At 37.8% G+C, this 20,635-nt stretch overlaps 2 protein-coding genes across 2 annotated transcripts in view; both read right to left on the reverse strand.

Annotated features, from left to right (window-relative positions):
* Positions 1-13,563, reverse strand: part of LOC139937574 (macrophage mannose receptor 1-like) — a 44,487-nt gene extending 30,924 nt beyond the window's left edge. Inside the window, exons 1-11 of the mRNA XM_071932779.1 lie at positions 13,423-13,563; positions 10,781-10,960; positions 8,796-8,959; positions 7,456-7,552; positions 6,394-6,635; positions 5,676-5,844; positions 4,632-4,883; positions 3,707-3,889; positions 2,310-2,486; positions 1,475-1,644; positions 1,007-1,112 (exon numbers count right to left, since the gene is read on the reverse strand). Coding sequence (XP_071788880.1) covers positions 1,007-1,112; positions 1,475-1,644; positions 2,310-2,486; positions 3,707-3,889; positions 4,632-4,883; positions 5,676-5,844; positions 6,394-6,635; positions 7,456-7,552; positions 8,796-8,959; positions 10,781-10,960; positions 13,423-13,462 — 1,780 coding nt within the window. The 5' untranslated portion in view covers positions 13,463-13,563. The remainder of the gene's footprint in view (positions 1-1,006; positions 1,113-1,474; positions 1,645-2,309; positions 2,487-3,706; positions 3,890-4,631; positions 4,884-5,675; positions 5,845-6,393; positions 6,636-7,455; positions 7,553-8,795; positions 8,960-10,780; positions 10,961-13,422) is intronic.
* A 2,693-nt stretch (positions 13,564-16,256) lies between these two features.
* Positions 16,257-20,635, reverse strand: part of LOC139937251 (uncharacterized) — a 38,124-nt gene continuing 33,745 nt past the window's right edge. The window contains exon 11 of the mRNA XM_071932346.1: positions 16,257-20,042. Within this exon, the coding sequence (XP_071788447.1) occupies positions 19,814-20,042 (229 nt within the window). The 3' untranslated portion in view covers positions 16,257-19,813. The remainder of the gene's footprint in view (positions 20,043-20,635) is intronic.

Below are 20,635 nucleotides of genomic sequence, written 5' to 3' on the forward strand. Positions count from 1 at the left end.
AGCAAGTTAATTATTTCATGGTACGCTTTCTACTATCATTATCTTCAAATGGTGTAAGTTTAATGTAAAACTGTGGACACTGTTTTGTATTCTTAGAGTTTCAGTTTTTTTTTCTTGTTTATTTTATGTTGCAGCTGTTTCTAATTTTGTATCTTCAACAACGACTGACCTATTGCTGCCATGTGAATCAATTCAAAGTATTCTTATTATTATTCTGGTTTATTACAAATGTTCTATATTCACAGTCCAAGGGCTTAAATACATCTGAATTTACAAAGTGATCCAAACAAGCTACGTAAAATGGAGGCTACTAAAAATGGAAAAAAATACACACAGAACACTAAATTAAGAATGGGCCCTTTGCAAACGCGGTACGCAGCCCCTTACAATGTGCCTCTATCATTTCCGCCATTCTGGTAGAAGTCCTTTGTGTACATTTTGACTCCCAAAATGGCCGACAAGATATGCGGTTTGTGTGACGATTCAGTTAAGGAGAATGGACGAGAAAGTGTAGACTCATGTACTTTGTAGTCTTATCTCTGACTTAAACTATTTCCCCCGTTGGTTAAATGTAACAATTTCAGTTAATTGGATTTCTCAATAGTAATAACACTATTAGTCTATCTCATTTTGTATACATTGTCAAAGGAGAGTTGGTCAAATTTGATAATTATTTTACAAAATATAGGCATACTTTATAGTGCTTGCAACATCATAGAGGACAATGTCACAAACAATTAGAAAATGTTTTTGTAAATTGGAAGATAACATATTTTCAGCTGTGTTTTGTTGCACTTCATGCTATTTTTTCACTTTGTTAAAGACAGTCATTTTCGGGTTGAACTGTTTACTTTACCTTGTAATGAATCTACACACAATTCACTTAAGTGTAGATTTGTAATGAATCTACAGGTAAGTGTAGATTCGTAAAAAAATAATCTACACTTTGAACAATAGAGTGACGTAACAGAAATAGTTCAAATGAAGCAGAGATGATAAAACTTACTCCAGAAAGCTTCACAGATGTACCCTCTACGCTCTCGGCAGTTGACATCATCCCATTCGCCAGGGTGATCAGGATCTGCCTTTACTTCCACACAGTCTCGGAACGGCTGAAATCAACAAATGAGGCAGAATTCAAAATTTGATTATATTGGTTTTACTCAGAGGCACTGAACACTATTGGTAATTAATCAAAATAATTGTAAGCATAAACAACTTACTTGGTAATAAGCAATGGAGAGCTGTTGATAGTATGAAACATTGTGAGAAACATGTCCCTCTGAAGTAACATAGTTTTTAAGAAAGAAGTAATTTCTCACTAAAATATTTGAATTGAGTTCCAACAACTACAGCACCTCAGCAAGTAATATTTTAAGAGAACCCTGTCTACCATCATTATCTTCAAACCGTGTAAGTTGAATGTAAATCTGTGGACATCTGTGGTTTTGTGTTACAAAAAGTACTCAATCACCTCATTTGGGAGTGCGATAAAACCATCCGGTTGATTCGGAGCCCACTGAGTGAAGTCGTCCAATGGTGTACCATCAGTCCAGACAAATGACCCTTCCTCCGCAGTGTCAGACAAACCAATCCAAAGGTTCGTCTTTCCGACAAAGTCCTGGAGAAGTAGTGCAAGGAGAGCTGTGGCAAAAAAAAGGTTATTCTAGTTTGGTGTCCTAAAAAGACACTGCATTGCCGATAAATCATAAAAAGTACGCTTTACTTAGAAAGTCAAATGTAAAAGATTGGGTCATTTTATTTGGTAACGACCCCAAAATGCTTTTTGGTACAACTATGCCTTACTATGTGAAAATAGTGACAAAACATTAAAGGATTTGGGTTCTTTTAGTAACACAAAACACAATGCACACAAATGAGTAAATCAAGTAACAAAAATGATTTTCGTCTAAGGAGACGAAAATTATTTTAGCATGTAAAATGATTTTTTTGTGATATATTTTTACTCATTTCTCAAAACTACAGCACCTCAGCAAGTATCTTTTTAAGGTAAGCTTTCGACTATCATTATTTTCAAACGGTGTAAGTTTAATGTAAATCTGTGGCCATTGTGTTTTGTGTTACATAAAGTACCCAAATCCTGTACAAGCAAAGACTCAAAAAGACCTTATCACTATTGTGTAATTTTCATGTTTAAAGGCACTGGACACTATTGGTACTGTTAGCAAAAAAAGTTACTTGTTAGCAATTAATGGGGTTATACAGATGTGTCGTACAAAAAATACTCAAACTATTTAACTGAGTACATGTATCTAGAAACTGATTGAGGCGTTATTACAAATACTTACACTGTGCAGACTGGCTAGTGATTTGGAAGAGTTGCCCCCCTTTCTCCCTGGCACATTGGTCTTGGGCATCTTTAAAATCAAGTCTATCAATGTCTTCGATTCCCACTGCCTTGTAGCATCTATTACCCAGGTTGTACCATCCATCCAAGCATCCACCTGTAGAAGGTGGCTTCAGTACTGGGATGAAAACAAAACAGGTGAGCACGTTGATTTTACAATACAATACAATTCAATACACATATAATAATGAGTAGATAGACCACAATATAAAGTAGATACACCACACCACACCACACCACACCACACCACACCACACCACACCACACTACACTACTTCTTTACACCACACCACACCACACAAAACTACACCACACAAAACTACACCACACCACACCACACTACACTACACAACACTACACTTCTTTACACCACACCACACAAAACTACACCAAACCACACCACACCATACCATACCACACAACACTACACTACACTACACTACACTACACTACACTGAAAGGAAGCAAAGTTTTAAAGATCTAATTTTGAACAGCACTGAGGGCGCGCAATTTTCCTCTGTGAAAAAATGGAAATTGTAAAACACACAGAATATCTATATAGGATTTGAGGTATTGCATGGTGAGGTATCAATGTATATTTGGTTTGCGGTAACACCATGTGTGTATCTACTTGCCAGGTAGAGTTGTTCATAGGGAACTGTCTCCTGACGATGACTAGAGCAAGCTAGTCGAAACGTTGAGACCAATTCAGAACTGACTCCGCAGCAGTACAGTTAATTACGATCCTATAAGCCAAAGTAGTAGTCCAGTCTATTTTCTATACCATCCGCCCTGGTAATAGTTAAAAAGCAGGACAGTTCTTTTCAGAACTGAGAAGTCTCCCGAACCTCCGATTATCTACTCCGCGGCAGTAGAATAAAGCAAGACAGTTCCCTAAGAACAACTCTACCTGGCAAGTAGATACACACATGTTGTTACCGCAAACCAAATATATACACAGAATATCTACACCATATAATCAATTTTGAGATATATGGTGGACACAAAACTATATAAACACTGTAAGGTTTGTGTAGATCTTTCTGTATACACCCAAACCACACAGTGCACCCATTAAGTGGCCACATATATCAAAAAGGCTAAATGCCGTTTCCTGACTTTTGATTATTATGAGCCTGCTATTGACCCCACGCACACATGTCACACGCGGCGACTGTGCCACGCTCACCATTTTGGTGGTCGATAGGTTTACTTATAAACGCTGCGTCGCCTAAAATGCGCACTTCACTGAATTAATGCACAGTGACATTGTCCACCAAAATGACGCATCCAAGATTATTCTGATGATAACCTCAGGTGAATTGGGTCAATACTCACTTATAGGTGACCTGCACACATAGCCTCCTACATGATCACAGGGGAAAGTATACCACTCCGCGTCTGTACTGCCCACTGCGATTGACTGCATTTGTGTGCAATCTTCACCATCTCCATGAGGTTCTCCAGTTGCAAAGCTTACGTAGTCTACAGCTGAGCCATCCTCCCAAGCAAATTGTCCACCTAAGATTGAATACAAAATAAAAGGGAGGGTTACGGTTCATTTTTTTTCTTCAAAAAATGCTGATTTATTCGAACAAATAAGGAGAATGGACGAGAAAGTGTAGATTCTTGATTATGAGCAGAAGGCCCGTACATTGTAGATACAAATTCAAACTTCAGAATCTTTTCTCTGACTTAAAATATTTTCCCAAAATGTTGTACTTTGTCATACCACGTTTGGTCCCATTACAAAAATTTTCAGCATATTTTGTATTGCTTTCAAAATGATTGAGTACAATGCTTTGAACAGTTGATGTTTTTACTAAAGTAAATTGTTTAAGGAAACACACTGCCTTGGATCGGACGAGTTGGTCTATTAAAAGTGTTTGAAACCGTTTGTTACGAAATGCCTATATTTATGGTTAGAAAGATGTTTTAAAAGTATAATGATCCACCCAAGTATCACTCAAAATTGCACAGTTTTCCTTTTACGTTGCAAAAATTTGATTCCAGTAAATATATATTCTACTTTTACAACATCTTTCTACCCATATGCATTGTATAACAGTTACAGAATGCTTTTCAAAGACAAACTCGACCGGTCCTTTGGCACGTGTTCCTTTAAGTGTAAAACGTTTATGGAAATTTAAATACATGTATAACATGATTTCAGCTGTGTTTTGCTCATCATGATCCTTCAATTAAGAAAGTAATTTTCAGTAATTTTCTAGTCACTTCTGATTGTATCGAATGTACAACTTACGATTTGCCTTGTGAAGTCCAATCCAAAGGGGATTGATAGTATTTGCACTCTGGGAAATCTGCGTTAACTCGTGCTTGTTATGCACGCTGGCCAGCGAGGCAGTTGAATGGAGGGCCTCACACGCCGCCTTTGCTTGTTCATAGGTGGCAGATTCATCTGGTTCAATTTTTAAGCAATACCATTCATCGGCAGGATCCATGCCAGCTGGGCAATCTGAACTTGGTGGCAATCCCACAACTGGTGGAGGTTGGCCTTTTGAAAAATACAACCGAACAAATAGCTTCAGAAACATTTTGAAAAACAAAATTTAATAATTTTTGTTACCCCTTGCCATGTTAGCCTTTTTGAGGTATGGTGGACATAGGAGTGCACTGCTTAGGTTTGGGTGTGTACAGACAAATTTACCCAAACCAAATAGTGTCAAATGGTATTGTGTCTACCATATCTCAAAAAGTCTTATTGTCTAGGGCAATTTTCAATCAACCCAATATGCATAATAGCATTGCCAATTGAATCAGCCTCATCGATCTATCCACAATCCATAAACTGCATGACTAAAAATGACCTAAGGGATGGGATGCATATTAAAAGCCAATAGTCCCAGATCTTGTGTAACACTATCGTACAGAGAAGGGATTCGCCCCGGTGTTCCTGGTTTGACTGGCGGCATGTTGTGCAACAGCACCTGGTAAACCAATAGTGCTATTCAGGAAAAGGGTCTCGTACTTCAAAATGTAGCTCCACATACCTTGCATGACAAAATACTGAGTGGTTTGATACGACTCCATCAGGGGTATGATAAAGCACAATATATGAACCTAGCATTATTACTATTTTTTTTTTTTTAACCCATATACACTGATGTGTGTTGGCACTTTATACTCAGTTACCCGAGTTCTGTGAACAAAAATCACAGGCATATTACTCGTGGATTCGAACCCACGACCTTTGAAATTCTAGAGCAGTGTCTTTACCAAATAGACTACCGCGATTGCCCGGTGGCTTTGGACCCCCGATGTAAATGTAACATTACTTTGTTCTTACCCATGAAATGTTTACAAATCACGGGATGGCTTTCGTCACAACCTTCGTCTCTCCATTTCAGGTTATTTTCACTCAAAATAGCGCACTCCATCGTAGTCTTCGGATAGTCAAAATCCCAGTTGGTATATGTTACTGGATGGAAATCAACCCACGACAAATCGTCAAGAGTCTACAAAACGAAGCAGAGAAAATAAATAGTTACCTTTCCATTCATAAAAAATTGAGTCAAATTAAAGGGGAGGTATTATGTTTGGTAATCACTGTTAACATTAATGGCAATCAACTTTTAATTTGTTAGAATTGCAGCAGCTTTCGATAAAGCAAAGTGTACTTGAGAATCATTTCACTTTTAAGTAATAATAATAATAATAATAATTTGGGGGGCTAATCGTCCTTACTCGCAGCTAGAGCTGAATTGCGAAGGACGCGGCTACATTGTGTTCGAGAATGGTAGATGGCATGGTAGAAGTACACTGAAGCCAGCCTAAAGGAAACCTTTCATTGGGAACAAAGCTTCAGTTTCAGGTTATTTTACCTGAGCAGGTTACCCATTGGACTCACTCATGTTTTACCTGGGTGAAATTTCCCGGGGCTGAAAACGGTAAAGTTTATACCCATTTGCTTGGTTTGTTTTTTTTACCCCAAAAAGGCCAATGCAAAAATTGGCTTTATATACATAAGATGGACCTTTTATTTAGCAAACTTAAAAATGTCATACCCTTCTAGATTCCAGACCAAGCCAGACATCAGTTACTTTATCGTTCATGAGCAAGGTCTCAACAAAAGCTTCCTGGAACGCATCGTCAATGGAGGCTATGATTGTCCCATCCTCCTCGCACACACTCACTGCCTCGCTGAAGTTCTTAGCATTCGGGAAGATTTTGAAGCATGAACGATGATAGGGAGTGTAGTCCATGTGATTCTGACAATACCGAGTTGGTACGTCAGGTATTGTAGGATCTATGTTAAAGGAGTATATTTTAAGTATTTGTTAGTTTAATGAGCCATTTGCGTGTTAGATTTTAATATTGTGTGGTACAATGACGTGCCTGATCAATAGTTACCACTTTAATTTGAATTCCTAAGACTATTGAGCAGTTTCTACGTCACATGATTAGGGGTAAGCTTGTGCATAGTTACGAGATGGTGAATACCCATAGACAATTCTGAATGGATGTGTATGGCACAATGGTACCAGGGTTGGCTCATCCGGAGGTTGCTAAAAGATTGCCTCGAACCATGTGACATTAGCAACTGTCTCTATTATTATCCCCGTAACACAACAACTGGTTACTTTTAAGCTGAGGTAGCAGGCACTCCGCTTTGTTTGCAATCTTCACAGCCGAGTAGACATACTCATAGTAACACGCAAAAAGAATATACATTGATACCTCACCATGCAAATGCCTCAAAAACTATGTTTGCAATGAATATTCATGGTTTGCGGTAACACCATGTGTGTATCTAGCCTTGCTAGGTAGATTTAGGTTCTCTAGAAAACTTGTCTTGCTTTTTATTCTACTACCGCGGAGTAGATGTTTCAGAAAATGGGTTACTTCTCAGTGCTCACAAGAACTGCCCTGATTTTTCACTACTACCTGGGCGGAAGGTAGAAAATCAGCCGGCTACTTTTACTTTTAGTGGAACGAGGGGAACTTTTCATTATTAACTTCACTACCGCGGAGTGAGTTTTAATAACAATATTGTTCTTAACGTTTTGACAAGTTTGCTCTAGTCATTGTTGTGAGACTGACTGCTTGCAATCATTGGATATTTTTACCTAATGGGATCTGGCAGATATACTCCCTGTTGTAGTCACAGAATCCATCGTTCCACTCTCCAGGAAAGTCCTCATTGGATTCCAGATAAACACAGTCCTGTTTGGAACAAATTAATTAAAAAATTAAAGTAAACAAGGGTGGATTCTGGTAGGCAAGCTTGTGCTTTGGGCCCCTACTCGAGGTCACTGTTCACGAGGCAGGCCACAATTAAACCACCTATGTGGACACCTTGTGCCGGGGACTCTAGACTGTGTCGGGAAGAGCTGCGTACAGCAATGGAGGACCAGCGTGTTTGGAGGGCCATCATCCGATGCTCCGCATCGACTGAATGAATGAATGACTCTGACAAAAATAAATTGTGTAATTTTTCTCTGAAAGCCTATGCCACTATTTTTGTATAAAGATGGTAATGGTTGAGTCTAGAGGTAGGGTCATCATTGTGTTTTATTCAACGTATTATTTTTTTTTAAAGCATGAACAATTTATCTTTAAAGGCAATGTACACCTATGGTATTAACTGCCAAAGACCAGTATTCTCACTTGTATCCCAACATATCCATAACAAATCTGTGAACATTTGGTCTCAAAAGGTCATCACACTTGCAAGAGAACAATAAAAGAAAAACACCCTTGTTTCACAAATTTGTGTGCTTTCAGATGTCTTTTATTATTTGAGTGACAAATTACCTCTTTCTCAACAAACTACGGTACTTCAGGGGGAGCCGTTTCTCTCAATGTTGTGTACTATCAACAGCCCTCCATTGCTTGTTACAAAGTAAGTTTTTATGCTAACAATTATTTTGAGTAATATTGCAAATAGTGTCCAGTCCCTTTAGGACAGATGTTAAAAGAAGAAAGCCATAACACTTACAGCCCAACAAGATGCGCAAGAAAGCACCAAATAAGAAAAGATACAGGGACACCTAATCAGCAGGTGCCAGGATCCAATCCAGGAAAATCAACCAATAATTCTATTTTAAACATTGATGGTAACTTTTTTAAAGCCACTAGACACTAGTGGTAATTGTCAAAGACCAGTCTTCTCACTTGCTGTATCTCAACATGTGCATCAAACAACAAACCTGTGAACATTTGAGCTCAATAATTGGTCATCGAAGTTGAGATAGTAATGAAAAAAAAAATGCCCTTGTCACACAAAATTGTGTGCTTTCAGATGGAAAATTACTTCTTTCTCAAAGTACTCCACTTCAGAGAGAGCCGTTTCTCACAATGTTTTATACTACCAACAGCTCCCCATTACTCGTTACCAAGATAAGGTTTATGCTAATATTTAGTTTCCAATGCCTATTACTAAGCATGATTGATCTGGGGTCCATACCTCTTCAAAAGCAGGGAATCCATTATCTGGCTGGTCTGGTGCCCAGTTTTTAAAGCTAATGTTGGTCCCATCCGTCCACTTGAATGTATTTTCAACATCCAGGTCGTTCAGTCCGATCCATACATTAGCCGAAGGTGCCCTTACCAAGAGTGCAGTTATCACAGCTGCCAAAGTTCAAGAAAATACATTATTTTAATATCGCCACATTTTAAATTCCAACTCTTCAATTTGTGTCAGTTTCCATTCCATTTTTGTGAAAAGCACAACACAAAAGTTATATCATATCAAGTACCTTAATAAGCTTCCATGAACAAAATCCATGAATTTATGTTTATTAGCTCGTAGTACGACTAGCACTACTTGAGTTATATAAGCCCAGTTCATACTTCCTGCGAATGCAAATGGGAAGCGAATGTTGACGTCACAAATTCGCAACAAATAATTCGAAGCAGTTCAACTCTGGGCAATTCACTTGGAATAACGCTGCGAAAGGAGGGTTGTGTCGTCAAATTCGCATCGCATTCGCAGGAAGTATGAACCGGGCTTTAGGGTAATGCGAATTGGCTCGTACCACTACTAGAGTTTTAGGGTAAGGGTCAGGGTTGAGATATACCCAATTTGTATGATTGGGAACTTGACAAAGCTCCGACAAGGGATTTAACGCTAAGTTAACGATCAGCCAGTCTCTCTCATCCAAACATTGTTTTAACATCATGTTTATATGATTATGAATTGCACAAATCAATAAACAGCAATGTCATTTAGTGACTAACTTATTCAAGTGGTCATAAAAACAGCAGGTAGCTTGGCCGGATTTGAACCCACAACCAAACCTTGCGAGAGAAACAGTATATTATTCTTAATGTTTTTTAATGGACACCCACAACCGTTGTGGTGCCGCCTTTTTGGTGGCTATAGTTTTGCCATGTTTGGTGTACTTTTCAAACCATGTCCAGTTGATCTTTTTGTGACCCCCTTGCACATTTCCCAGGTCTTTTCCTGGGTTCCTTTTTGCAAATAGTTTGTTTTTATTTATTAGTCACTGGTTTTTGCCTAATGGTTGGTACAGCACAGGCACCAAGCAAACTCTTTGAGTCCTGGGAGAATAAAAGGAGGTTGGGTTGGGGAGGGTTGTTGTTTACGCTCAAGTGAAGTGTGGTCCTGTCCCTGTGAGAACGAAAGAGGTCCACATACATGTACTTATGAAGGGAATTGAAACACTATGTGCATCAACACATACATTACACACTGAGGTTATTATTATTGTTATTGGCCTAGATACAAGACGATAACGTTCACAAAAATACAGTAATATAATATAAGTAAACAGAATGAGGAAAACTAGCAAATTATAATACAATTTATGTATTATGTATAAGACAAAATCGTTATAATAAAATAAATAATTGACATGGGGAGAAAAACAAAACAGAGACAGTAACGATAGGGACAACAACAACAACAACAACAAGATGGACAACAACAGCAACAGGGACAACAACACATTAGGGACATCAACAACATCAACAACAACTCAAAGACAAAGCAAACAAAAACAAAAAACAAAAAACAAACAAACAACAACAACAAAAAAACAACAACAACGAAAAACAACAACAACGGCAAAAACAACAACAACAACAACAGCACACAAAACAAAAAAAACACAGAAGAACAACATAACAACACAAAGAACATCTCCAGACATATTATTAGAAAAGTGACAATAAATATGACAAAACAACAGAATCAGACAAAAACAGGGACAGGTGTTGAAGAATAGGAGGATTTTCCGTGTAGCCTTACAGAACAAAACGGGAAATTTCACAAAGTGACTGCAACATTTTACCTCCATGCTGCAACATAAAGCTGTTTGAACCGGGCTGAAACAAATACAGTAACACTCACCCACAACACTTTAAAAAAAATAAGACAAAATAGAAAACCCTGCAAGTTAAACCTCATGTCTTATATAGGCTACTTACACTGTACCTCCCTCGAGTCGATAACAGCCAGAGTCCCTCCTTGTTCATTGCAGTATTTCTCAGCTTTGTGCCACGATAGACGTGGAGTGCCGTCAATCTCAATGCCGAACAGACCGTAGCATTTATCAAACAACCTTAGAAACGGAGCTGCACAGCCACCGTCAGCCGTTACACTTTTCACTATGGTACCAAAAAGAACAAAAAAGAGGAATTAACACGCATAAAACCATAGGAACTATTGGTATGCTTTACAGTGAATCAGATTAAATACATACAGTTGTAGAATTTCCTCCGTGACTATTTCGTCCCCCATAGTTGTAATGGCCGCGGAATGCGAAACTACTGTACCTTATGTAGGCCTACATTGCACACGTGTGTAAAGTGCACGTAAAATTAAACACAGGTGGCGGTTGAAACAGGGGCGGGGCGGGCTTAGTTTCAGCATAGAGAATTATGGTTTCACACAGAAGCCGCATGGTAATCTGCTGATTGTATAGGATTTGGATCTTTTAGGTTGATATGACGATATGAAAATGAAATAAAACTAACCTGTAGAAATATCATTTCAAAAGGTGTTGCGTTTTTGAGATAGCGCTGCAGGGCACGAAGGAAAATAATTCGTTATTGGAATACACAATTTTGGGATAATAAAACTGATATCGTTTTTTTCAGGTGCCTACACACTTAAAACTCCCGAGTCGACAAAGGGACGTTACCCATTTCAGGGTCACTCTGATCCAGTTTACGGGTCATTTTGTCGCAGATTCCGGGTCAGAGTGACCCAAAAAGGAGTCAGGCCCATGGGACCCGAAACAAGGTCAATTTTGACCTGGGAGTAAGAATTGCAAAAACGTTTTCCCACTAAAAACGTGAAATTTCAGTAAGTTCTCTCTTAATAAAAAATAAGTCAAAAAAGCTGACGATCTGAGTACATAATAACATGTCTAACCTTTAGTCTTACGTATTATTGTATTTTTAAAACGTTCAAATTTCTCGATAAGGGGAGTAGTCGAGGTATGCGTTTAACTACTCTTATCATAGGCAGTACATTTTTTTTTAGAAGCTTACATCGGATTTCGAAAGTACAAAACATTTTGAAAAACTTTTTACTTCGAAATACCAGTTATGAAAAAAAATATCACTTCAGTTTTCAGAAATTTGAATTGAAGGATTTAGTAACGCTTCTCGGATTGTGTATTTCAATGCAGATTCTTCTTCCTGCATAATCGCTCCAAATTTTCGGAGATATCTCGAAAAAAACTACCATCTTTTCAAATGAAATGAAATGTTCACACTTAGGTTAGTTTGTAGGATTGAGACAACCATAGGGTTCCATTTACCCGAATCGTGTACAATCATTTTAAAGGGAAGGTACACGTTTGGTAATTGTCAAATACCAGTGTTCTCACTTGGTGTATCCCATAACCATAAAATTAACAAGCCTGTGAAAATTTGGGCTCAATCGGTCGTCGAAGTTGCGAGAAAATGATGAAAGAAAAACACCCTTGTTGGACGAATTTGTGTGCTTTCAGACAGGAATTAAAGACTTCTAGTAAGAAGACTTTTATTATTTGAGTGAGAAATTACCTCTTTCTCAAAAACTACATTACTTCAGAGGGAGTCGTTCCCCACAATGTTTTATACTATCAACAGCTCTCCAATGCTCCTTACCAAGTCAGTTTTTAAGTTAATATTTGTTTTGAGTAATTACCAAACGTGTACCTTCCCTTTAAATAATATCTCATTGCCCCGCACATATAGCCACGCAATGATCAATGTGGAGTAAAGTTGAAGAGTAGCCTACCCGAAACGAAACCAATTCACAAGTTAAAAATAGTCTAAAAGACACAATGTTTTAAAGATGCTATGTTAGATTTTTGGCCCCAAACATTAATAACTAGATTTTTTGAGTGAATGGTATTTCAAAGAGTATCACCCGCTCTAACGAAAAAAAGTTTAACTTTTAATGGTCGAGAACCATGACAAAAAATTAAAACGTTTCTTATAAAACACATAAGAATTGGTCACGTGATATATTGTCGGGATCCCGACAAAAACTTATTTTGAGCATTTTATTTCACCGCTACTAATAATTGGCGGACTTTTTCGAGCAATGGCTCAAATGAAAGTTTGTAACTTTCTCGACCCCCATCAAAATACCTATTGAATTTTAAATCAAAAATTTGGGGTCAAATCGGCCAAAAATCTGACATAGCATCATTAAAGGTGTGATAGTTTATGATTGATTAAAGCTGTATTTTCATTACAACCCTTTTAGTTTTCAATAAAATTGCCTTGGCACTATACCATAATCTGCGAAAAGTGTAATCAAATAAAGTGGTGACGTATTTTAAAAGACCAGCGAATCTAATATGATACAGGTAACGACACAATATTCAGAAAAACAAGTGTTCAATCCTCGATTTGCATGGCTGCGAGATTGGTTAGCGGACAGCGGTTGATTTGCCGGATTTTCTTTTACACATACCTGTTTAGGTGTTCAATTGCGTCTCGTACCCCCCTGGCTGGTTGTACACGCATGATAATTTGAAAGAAACACCGACCCATACAGACAAAAACTTTTCATAAAGTTTACTCGAGTTCCTAAAAAAAAAGTTCAAGAAGTTCAAGAAGCATCTTACCTATGAGAAGTGAAAAGGCGAGAATTAATAAGTATCTCATGATGTCAGTGTCTTGCCAGAGCTACTATCAGAAGAGTCTCAGCGGACGGGTGAAGATTCTTGAAGCATTCAGCCAACAACACTCAGTGGCTTAACTCATCAGCTACAATGGGCGTCGACACTACTCTAGGGTCACTTAGTCCACTTTCAGCAAAGATACTAACCCGGTGACAACCGACAAATTACCGGCCAAAGTTCTGCTGTGCCTGGTTCGAAACGACGAGGGTTTAGAAATGAACAATTATTCCACCGATACCGATCAGTAATTATGATTAATCATTAATATGTGGGGACCCAAAACTAGTGAGAAAAACTTATTTGATGTGTAATGGTGATTTGGACTATTTTTTTTTAGTGATATGGGATTGCATGCATGGTCTAGCGTGGTAAATTTGAACTCAAATGTATGCTTATATTAGACAGCAATTAGGGACGGGCTTTTTTGATTTGAAGAACTTTGAGAAGAGCTTGTTAAGTGCAACCGTGATTTAGATAAAACAAACAATACACAGTAAAACCGAAGCAATGAATTAAAAATAGTGGTAGGCTGGAAATCAAAGATTATAGAGCGCTATATAATCTTTGCTGGGAATTAACTTAGCCCGTGTAGGGTGTCATGGCCGAGTGGTTCAGATCATCGAACTCTCTTTGCAGAGTCATCAGGGTGTAGGTTCGAATCCCGGTTATGATACTTGTGTCCATATAATTGCTTCTTATCACCCAGGGGTATGGGTATCCATGTGGGGGCAGAGATGGTTCTTGTGATTGATTTAGCTTGGTGTGCTATACTCGGCAGCACACGCTGTATGCTCCCAAGGAGCTGAGATGGTATAACGAATGAAATAAGGCCCAGTGATCAGAGGGTAATGATCAGAGGGTGATGCTAAGGTGTCTTGAGCGCCACTGAGTGACTTCAAATATCCACATTAATATAGCGATAACACTTTCAACTTCCACTATTATAAGGGTTACAATTTGCAGAACGTTGTTTGTTCTCTTGACCTTTTGCTTCTTTCATGCACAATGGTGACAACTATAGCTACTGTAAACTGCCCATTGCTATAGTTGTGTTCATTGACTACTGTTTGACGGGTGTGACCTGAGACAAATATAACTTCTGTACTTTGCCTCGCGCTTATTAAGAGCTAAACTGATAAAACAGGCGTGAGTTCAACAGCGATTCACCCAGAGTAAAAAAAAAAGACCACCGATACCAGAAACGTAGACATAGAATTTGTGGATTTTGAACAAACTACTTGAAACTCTATACCGATATGATGGTTATCAAACATGATAGGAAGTTTGTATCGCCGTGTTTTAATTCATAACGGGACAGTGCATGCTCGTGGTGGGACCATTCCTCAAAGGCACTGGACACTATTGGTAATTGTCAAAGACCAGTATTACCACTTGGTGTTTCCAAACATTATGCATAACAAATCAGTCTGTCCAAATTTGTACTCATTTGGTCATCGAAGTTGCAAGAGAATAATGAAAGAAACAACACCATTGTTGCATTACAAAGTTGTGTGTTTTCAGATGCCTATTATAAATAAAAGGCTTCAGGCCTGAATTCGTTCACTATCTGAGTGAGGAATACATTTTTGTCAAAAACTACGTCACTTCAGGGGGAATCGTTTCTCACATTGTTTATAACATCAACAGCTTATAATTGCTCGTTACCAATATAACAAATAAGTTTTTATTTAAAAATTATTTTGAATTTTGAGTAATTACCAAAAGTATCCGGTGCCTTTTAGTTGTAGTTTAACTTTTAAAATTGTAATTCATATCTTGTTATCAATCTTATCAAAAGATTGGCAACATTCTTGAGGTACTTCTTCAAATCGTCAACAAAGAAAATGTCCATGTTTATCACTACAAGCGATTTTATTATCGTTGGTTTATTGAGTCGTATTATTTAGCATGCGGCTTTAACATGCATGGAAGTACATTTGCTTGAGATTAATTTGATGCATCGAAATATGTGAGAAACACACAACAAAGCATCTAAAAGCTTGTAACATTGGGTGCGTTCGTTTAGCTCCCCTGGGTCGACCCCGGTGTGTGACGGTTTTTTTTGCCAGGGCGAACGTGTGCAGATAATTACCCACGTTCGTCCTGGAAGAAAAAACCGACACACACACCGGGGTCGACCCAGGGAAGCTGAACGAACGCACCCATTGTGAAGTCATTACGTCACACACATGCGCATCATTGTGCCGCATGCGCATTTAACGCTTGAGCACAGTACACACATGAGGCGCCCTACTTGAAGATCACATGGCTTGATGCGTATGTTTTTACTTGATAGCTAAGCAAAGTTTTGTGCTAAGCAGTTCTATGAAACTGGGCCCTGACCAGGTAAATTTGTTTTGTTTACGTAGTTCTTAGCACACTCACATAACCTGGTAAGTGTGCTGCCACCTAAGTGTCCCAAAAAGTCCCCCATTGTTAAAATATCAAAATTACTTTAGTTTGTCTTTATCCCAATGCAATAATTACATCCGGTAAACTATCATTACTTAAGCCATGCCTTCATATATACAGCAATTAAATCGAAATATGCAATAAGTCCATAGTACAAAAGAGTTAAGAATAAATATTTACAGAAACAGTTTAATATGGAAAAGTTATTTAAACGATAAATTGGGTTTCATTTTTCAGCCACTTACATGATAAAACAGCAAATATTGTTTCAAGAAACTTTATGAGTGGCATCAGTATAAACTTCATTACCTGAACTACAAATCCCCTAACTAGCTATTCTACAGTAAACTTTGTTTTGACAGTGCTGTTTGTTTGTTTGTTTTTACATACAATACAAACCAAAGCTTATGATCAAAATGCCATTTATACGTTTTCCAGTAAGAAACCAAAGCAAGTTCTTTTTCGAGAAAAAAAGCAGAACGAAACTTTAAATCAAAATAGCCTAGTCTATTTATTAAATAAAATCAAAATTAATGTTTTCACTCAATATAATAACATTCTTAGATTTAAGTTCGAAGTTTTAGCAGTTTTAGTCAGTCCTTTGCCGAAAACTAAAATAGTGCAGTTACAAAAAATACTGAAAAATTTCATGGCAAGGTGGAAGTTTGTCAGCATATATTCTGTACCCACTTTTCTTATGATTCTTAGCCTACCCACTCTTTAATGTAATTTTACAAGTAAGTGTAAATACACACAGGGCAAGTAAAAAAACACACAGAAAGGACTGTAGTCTAGAATGAATGTTTCACACAATAATTTAAATGTGAAGGTTTTACATTATGGGTTTTCCCTGCCAATGTCAACAAAAATCCATTAATTTATTAAGTAAGCAACAGGGCCATTTAATTTCATTTGAAAACAACAGTTATGTAGAATCGTCATTTAAGAGTCAAAAGCAGACATTCAATTAAATCAGTTTAGTATTCACTGATCATTTTAGGTTATTCAATTTCATTAGGCCGCAAGACTCATTCAATTACGTAAAAGCCAGTAGCAAGAGCTGGTCAACTATTCAATTTCATCAATTGTAAATAAGTAGGAGACATTAAACTTATGAATTATAAAAGTGCATTCTTGAAATAGAACTAAGTAAACGAAACTCAATGAGAAAAATGTAATCATGTGTGCACGAAATGAGAGGATTCGGGTAGACCCGGGATTTGAAAGTGTTTTAAAGAAATTGTCAGTGGATTTTTGCTGAACTAAGTTGTGAAAAACTATACTATTATTCTACATTCCCGGTTGTGAATGAATCCCAATGTTAAACAAATTGTAGTACCTACATCATTGTACAAAAAGTGCTTTTTACAGCCGATTTTCTGGATACGGGTATTAACAACAAAGTTACACACAAGTTCAATGAAGCATTGACATTTGGGTCAGAAATTTACAGGCCATATTGGCGTTAGAAAGATTTTATTATTATACAAAACTATGTTATAATCTCGGCGGAATTATAATGTTGGCAATCCTTTTGGTTCAGTCATTACCAGGTGGGTTTCACAAGTAAATTGGACGGAAAGGGGATATGCATTTATTTTACACTAATAATCAACTGTCATATTCATACACATTTGTCATAATTCAAATAAATGTAAAAAGAAATACTAGTAAATAAATAAACTTAAAAAAGGTTGGCTTAATTTAGAATTCCACTTTTCCTTACTTAAATATTTACATTACATCACCCCTCCACAATTAGGCCTATGTGGTGAACAATTCATTCGTTATCTTTCAGCATTTAATCCTTATCATAACTTTTAGCCCAGTATACCTTTTTGGTAACTTTTTTTTTCTTTTTTTTTTCTTTTGATTTAAAAAATTCATTATTTTAAGAAGTTGTTCTCTCTAAAACAAATACTTCTGAAATTAATAGCAGCTTAATCTATTTCTCGCACAGTATGTCTCAAGTGTATGCCGAATGGATTTTTGGCTGGTAAGCTTGATCTGGTAAGCTTGATCTGGTAAGCATTGTCATTTGAGCTACAGCAGCTCTGTGACATTGCTCCCTGATTGTTCTGCTCAACCAAATGTGGCCTGCAGATCATTGAGCTTGATCATAGGATGTCGTGGCCGAGTGGTTAAGAGCATCGAATTCAAGTTCTTATGCTAAATCACCGGAGTGTGGGTTCCAATCCCGGTCGTGACACTTGTGTCCTTGAGCAAGATACTACAATTGCTTCTCTTCCCCCATGGGTATAAATGGGTACGTGCGAGGGTAGAGGTTGATTTTGTGAATGAAAAAGCCTTTCGGAGCGCCACGGCAGTTCGGGGCTGTATACTCAGCTAATCAAGATTAAAGGGATGTTATTGGCCCAATGGCGGGACTATAATGTAAAGCACTTTGATACGGTTTATTGTGAAATGCGCTATAGAAGAATTTGTTATTATTATTGTATTATTATTGTTGCCTGGTCTGGGGACACAATTATTATGCTACACAGGCCAGCAATACTGTACATAAATAAGGCAAATATATTAAATATTTTCACTTTTTGGCCGTATCTGTGTTTTGTTTCATAATAATTAAGTATTTACTTTGTCAACATATAAGATATTGACCAAGTGAAAAATAAATAAAACAAAGTAAGTTATCAGATATAAAAATATTCATATCAAGAAAAAAGTAGTGCCTTGTCCGAACAAGCCATTTGCAAGTTAGATTTGAAAAAATAATAACTCATACAATGACTTGCTTTGTCGCAAGTTGCTGACTAAATTTGAATTCTTTTGACAAAAGAGACAGTTGTTATGTCAAATGGTTTAGGGGCAGGCTTTTGTTGCTACCAACGGATGAAAACAAAACCTGGCACCATTGTGCCACACACATTTATTAAGAATATTGTAAGGGTTGTCCCAAGAATCATATGACATATATAGCAACTGTATAGACTGTGGAATTAAAATAACTCGTTGTACCAGACCTTAAAGGAACGTTACAGAATTGGTAAGAAACAAAAATTGTCAAGATCACAGATTTACATAAAACTTGCACGGTCTAATGATGATGATAGTTGAAAACATCCCTTGAAATATTTCTGTCTGAAATGTCATATTTGATGAGAAATAAACAATCTAACTTCGCGTTTGGAGTTTATCGCTCAGTGAGCGTTTTATTAAGTTTTATTTTGGCATCAATGCAATGCAAAATTTGTAATCGGTTTTTCACTCTTCTCCGATCGATCTCAAACTTCTACAGGTTTGTCAGTTTATGTATATGGTGGATTGCCAGCAACTGTTTTGCTAGCAAAAAAACAATTCTGTAATGTTCCTTTAATCAAATCTAACTCGCAAATGGCTTATAATGGCTGCTGAGGTTTTAACTTGCTAAGCAGTGTCTCCCTTGGCCATACTGTAGTTTAACAGCTCCAGGCACAAAACACTCCAAGTGTCTGGCTGGCTGATTTAGTTTTGAGAAGCATCCTTATTTCTTGAATTACGGACAAGTGAGAAAGCTAAAGGAGTCATAAATGACTGCAGCTGATTTCACGAAACGCTTGAGTTAGGACGAGTAACTCATCCTAACTTAGGATGGGTACAGAAATGAACTCGTCCTAAGTCCTAGGATTAATCCTAAATAAGGAAGAGTTTGATGAAATCGACAGCTGCTAACTGGTGCTGCTGGCCAGTCACTGAAAGGGTTAAGGGCAAACCCTGCTATGGGTGGTGCTATGGACATCTTTAAGCTTCAACCATTGTTCATCTGATGATCAAACCGAACTTGTAGCCATTCATTTTGACACAGGCTTAGTAACAAGGGAGTAAGAGACTACAGAGTTGGCTGTGACCCCACCCTCTATAAATGGAAGACAATTTGACAGAAACAATACTGTACAATTGTTACTTGCGAGTAGAAAGAAACTCAGCTTGGGCTGAATGTAGACATCGTCGATACTCCGTTGCTCAATCGTATGTCTCTGCCTGGGGAGTCATTGGAACCCATGACAATGGTTCCACTGATAAATGTCTGGCCGGCAATAGACGTAACGCAGGGGTCTTCAGTTTGAGCCGGGGCATACGAGGCGTAGACCGGGTTGGAGAAGGTCGATGAAATGTTGCCGCATCGAATGAATTCTCCTCTCCTGCGTCTCCTAAAAAATAGAAAAAAGATTGGTGTTATTTGCTGTGTTCACATTGGATTAAGCCAGGTGCATACTTCCTGTGAGTGCAGAGCAAATTTGATGTCACAACTCTGTTTAAGCTGCAAATGCCTGGCAAGAGTGGAGCACAGCATTAAAATGAGCTCCACCCTAAGTTTGGTACACCTCGATCGCCCCATCCAAACCTAAATCTACTGCACTCCATGAGGCATGCAAAAACACAACACCTATCTGTTTCGTAACTTCACAAAAAGTCTAGGCGCCATGTCACACGAGGCAATTACAGGCAACCAGTTCCAGGCAAGAAGAAAAGGCATTAACAATTCACTGTTCATATATTTGTCTTTGGGATCACAGACATTGTTTTGAAAGTGAGTTGTTTGAAAAGTAATCCTATAGCATGCACTGCATTTGGCTGGCTCCAAGTTGCCACAGCTGTAATAAAAGTTGCCTCATGTGAAAAGGCCCGACTACAAATTACTAGATATTTCATGCATCATCAAAACCTGCACATGCACTACACAATCCCCTAAACAATGTTCACTCATCACTTCTTTAGAATTAAAAACTAACCATGGCTTCAA

This window comes from Asterias amurensis, chromosome 5, assembly GCF_032118995.1.
Source record: "Asterias amurensis chromosome 5, ASM3211899v1".
Taxonomy (NCBI): Eukaryota; Metazoa; Echinodermata; class Asteroidea; order Forcipulatida; family Asteriidae; genus Asterias; species Asterias amurensis.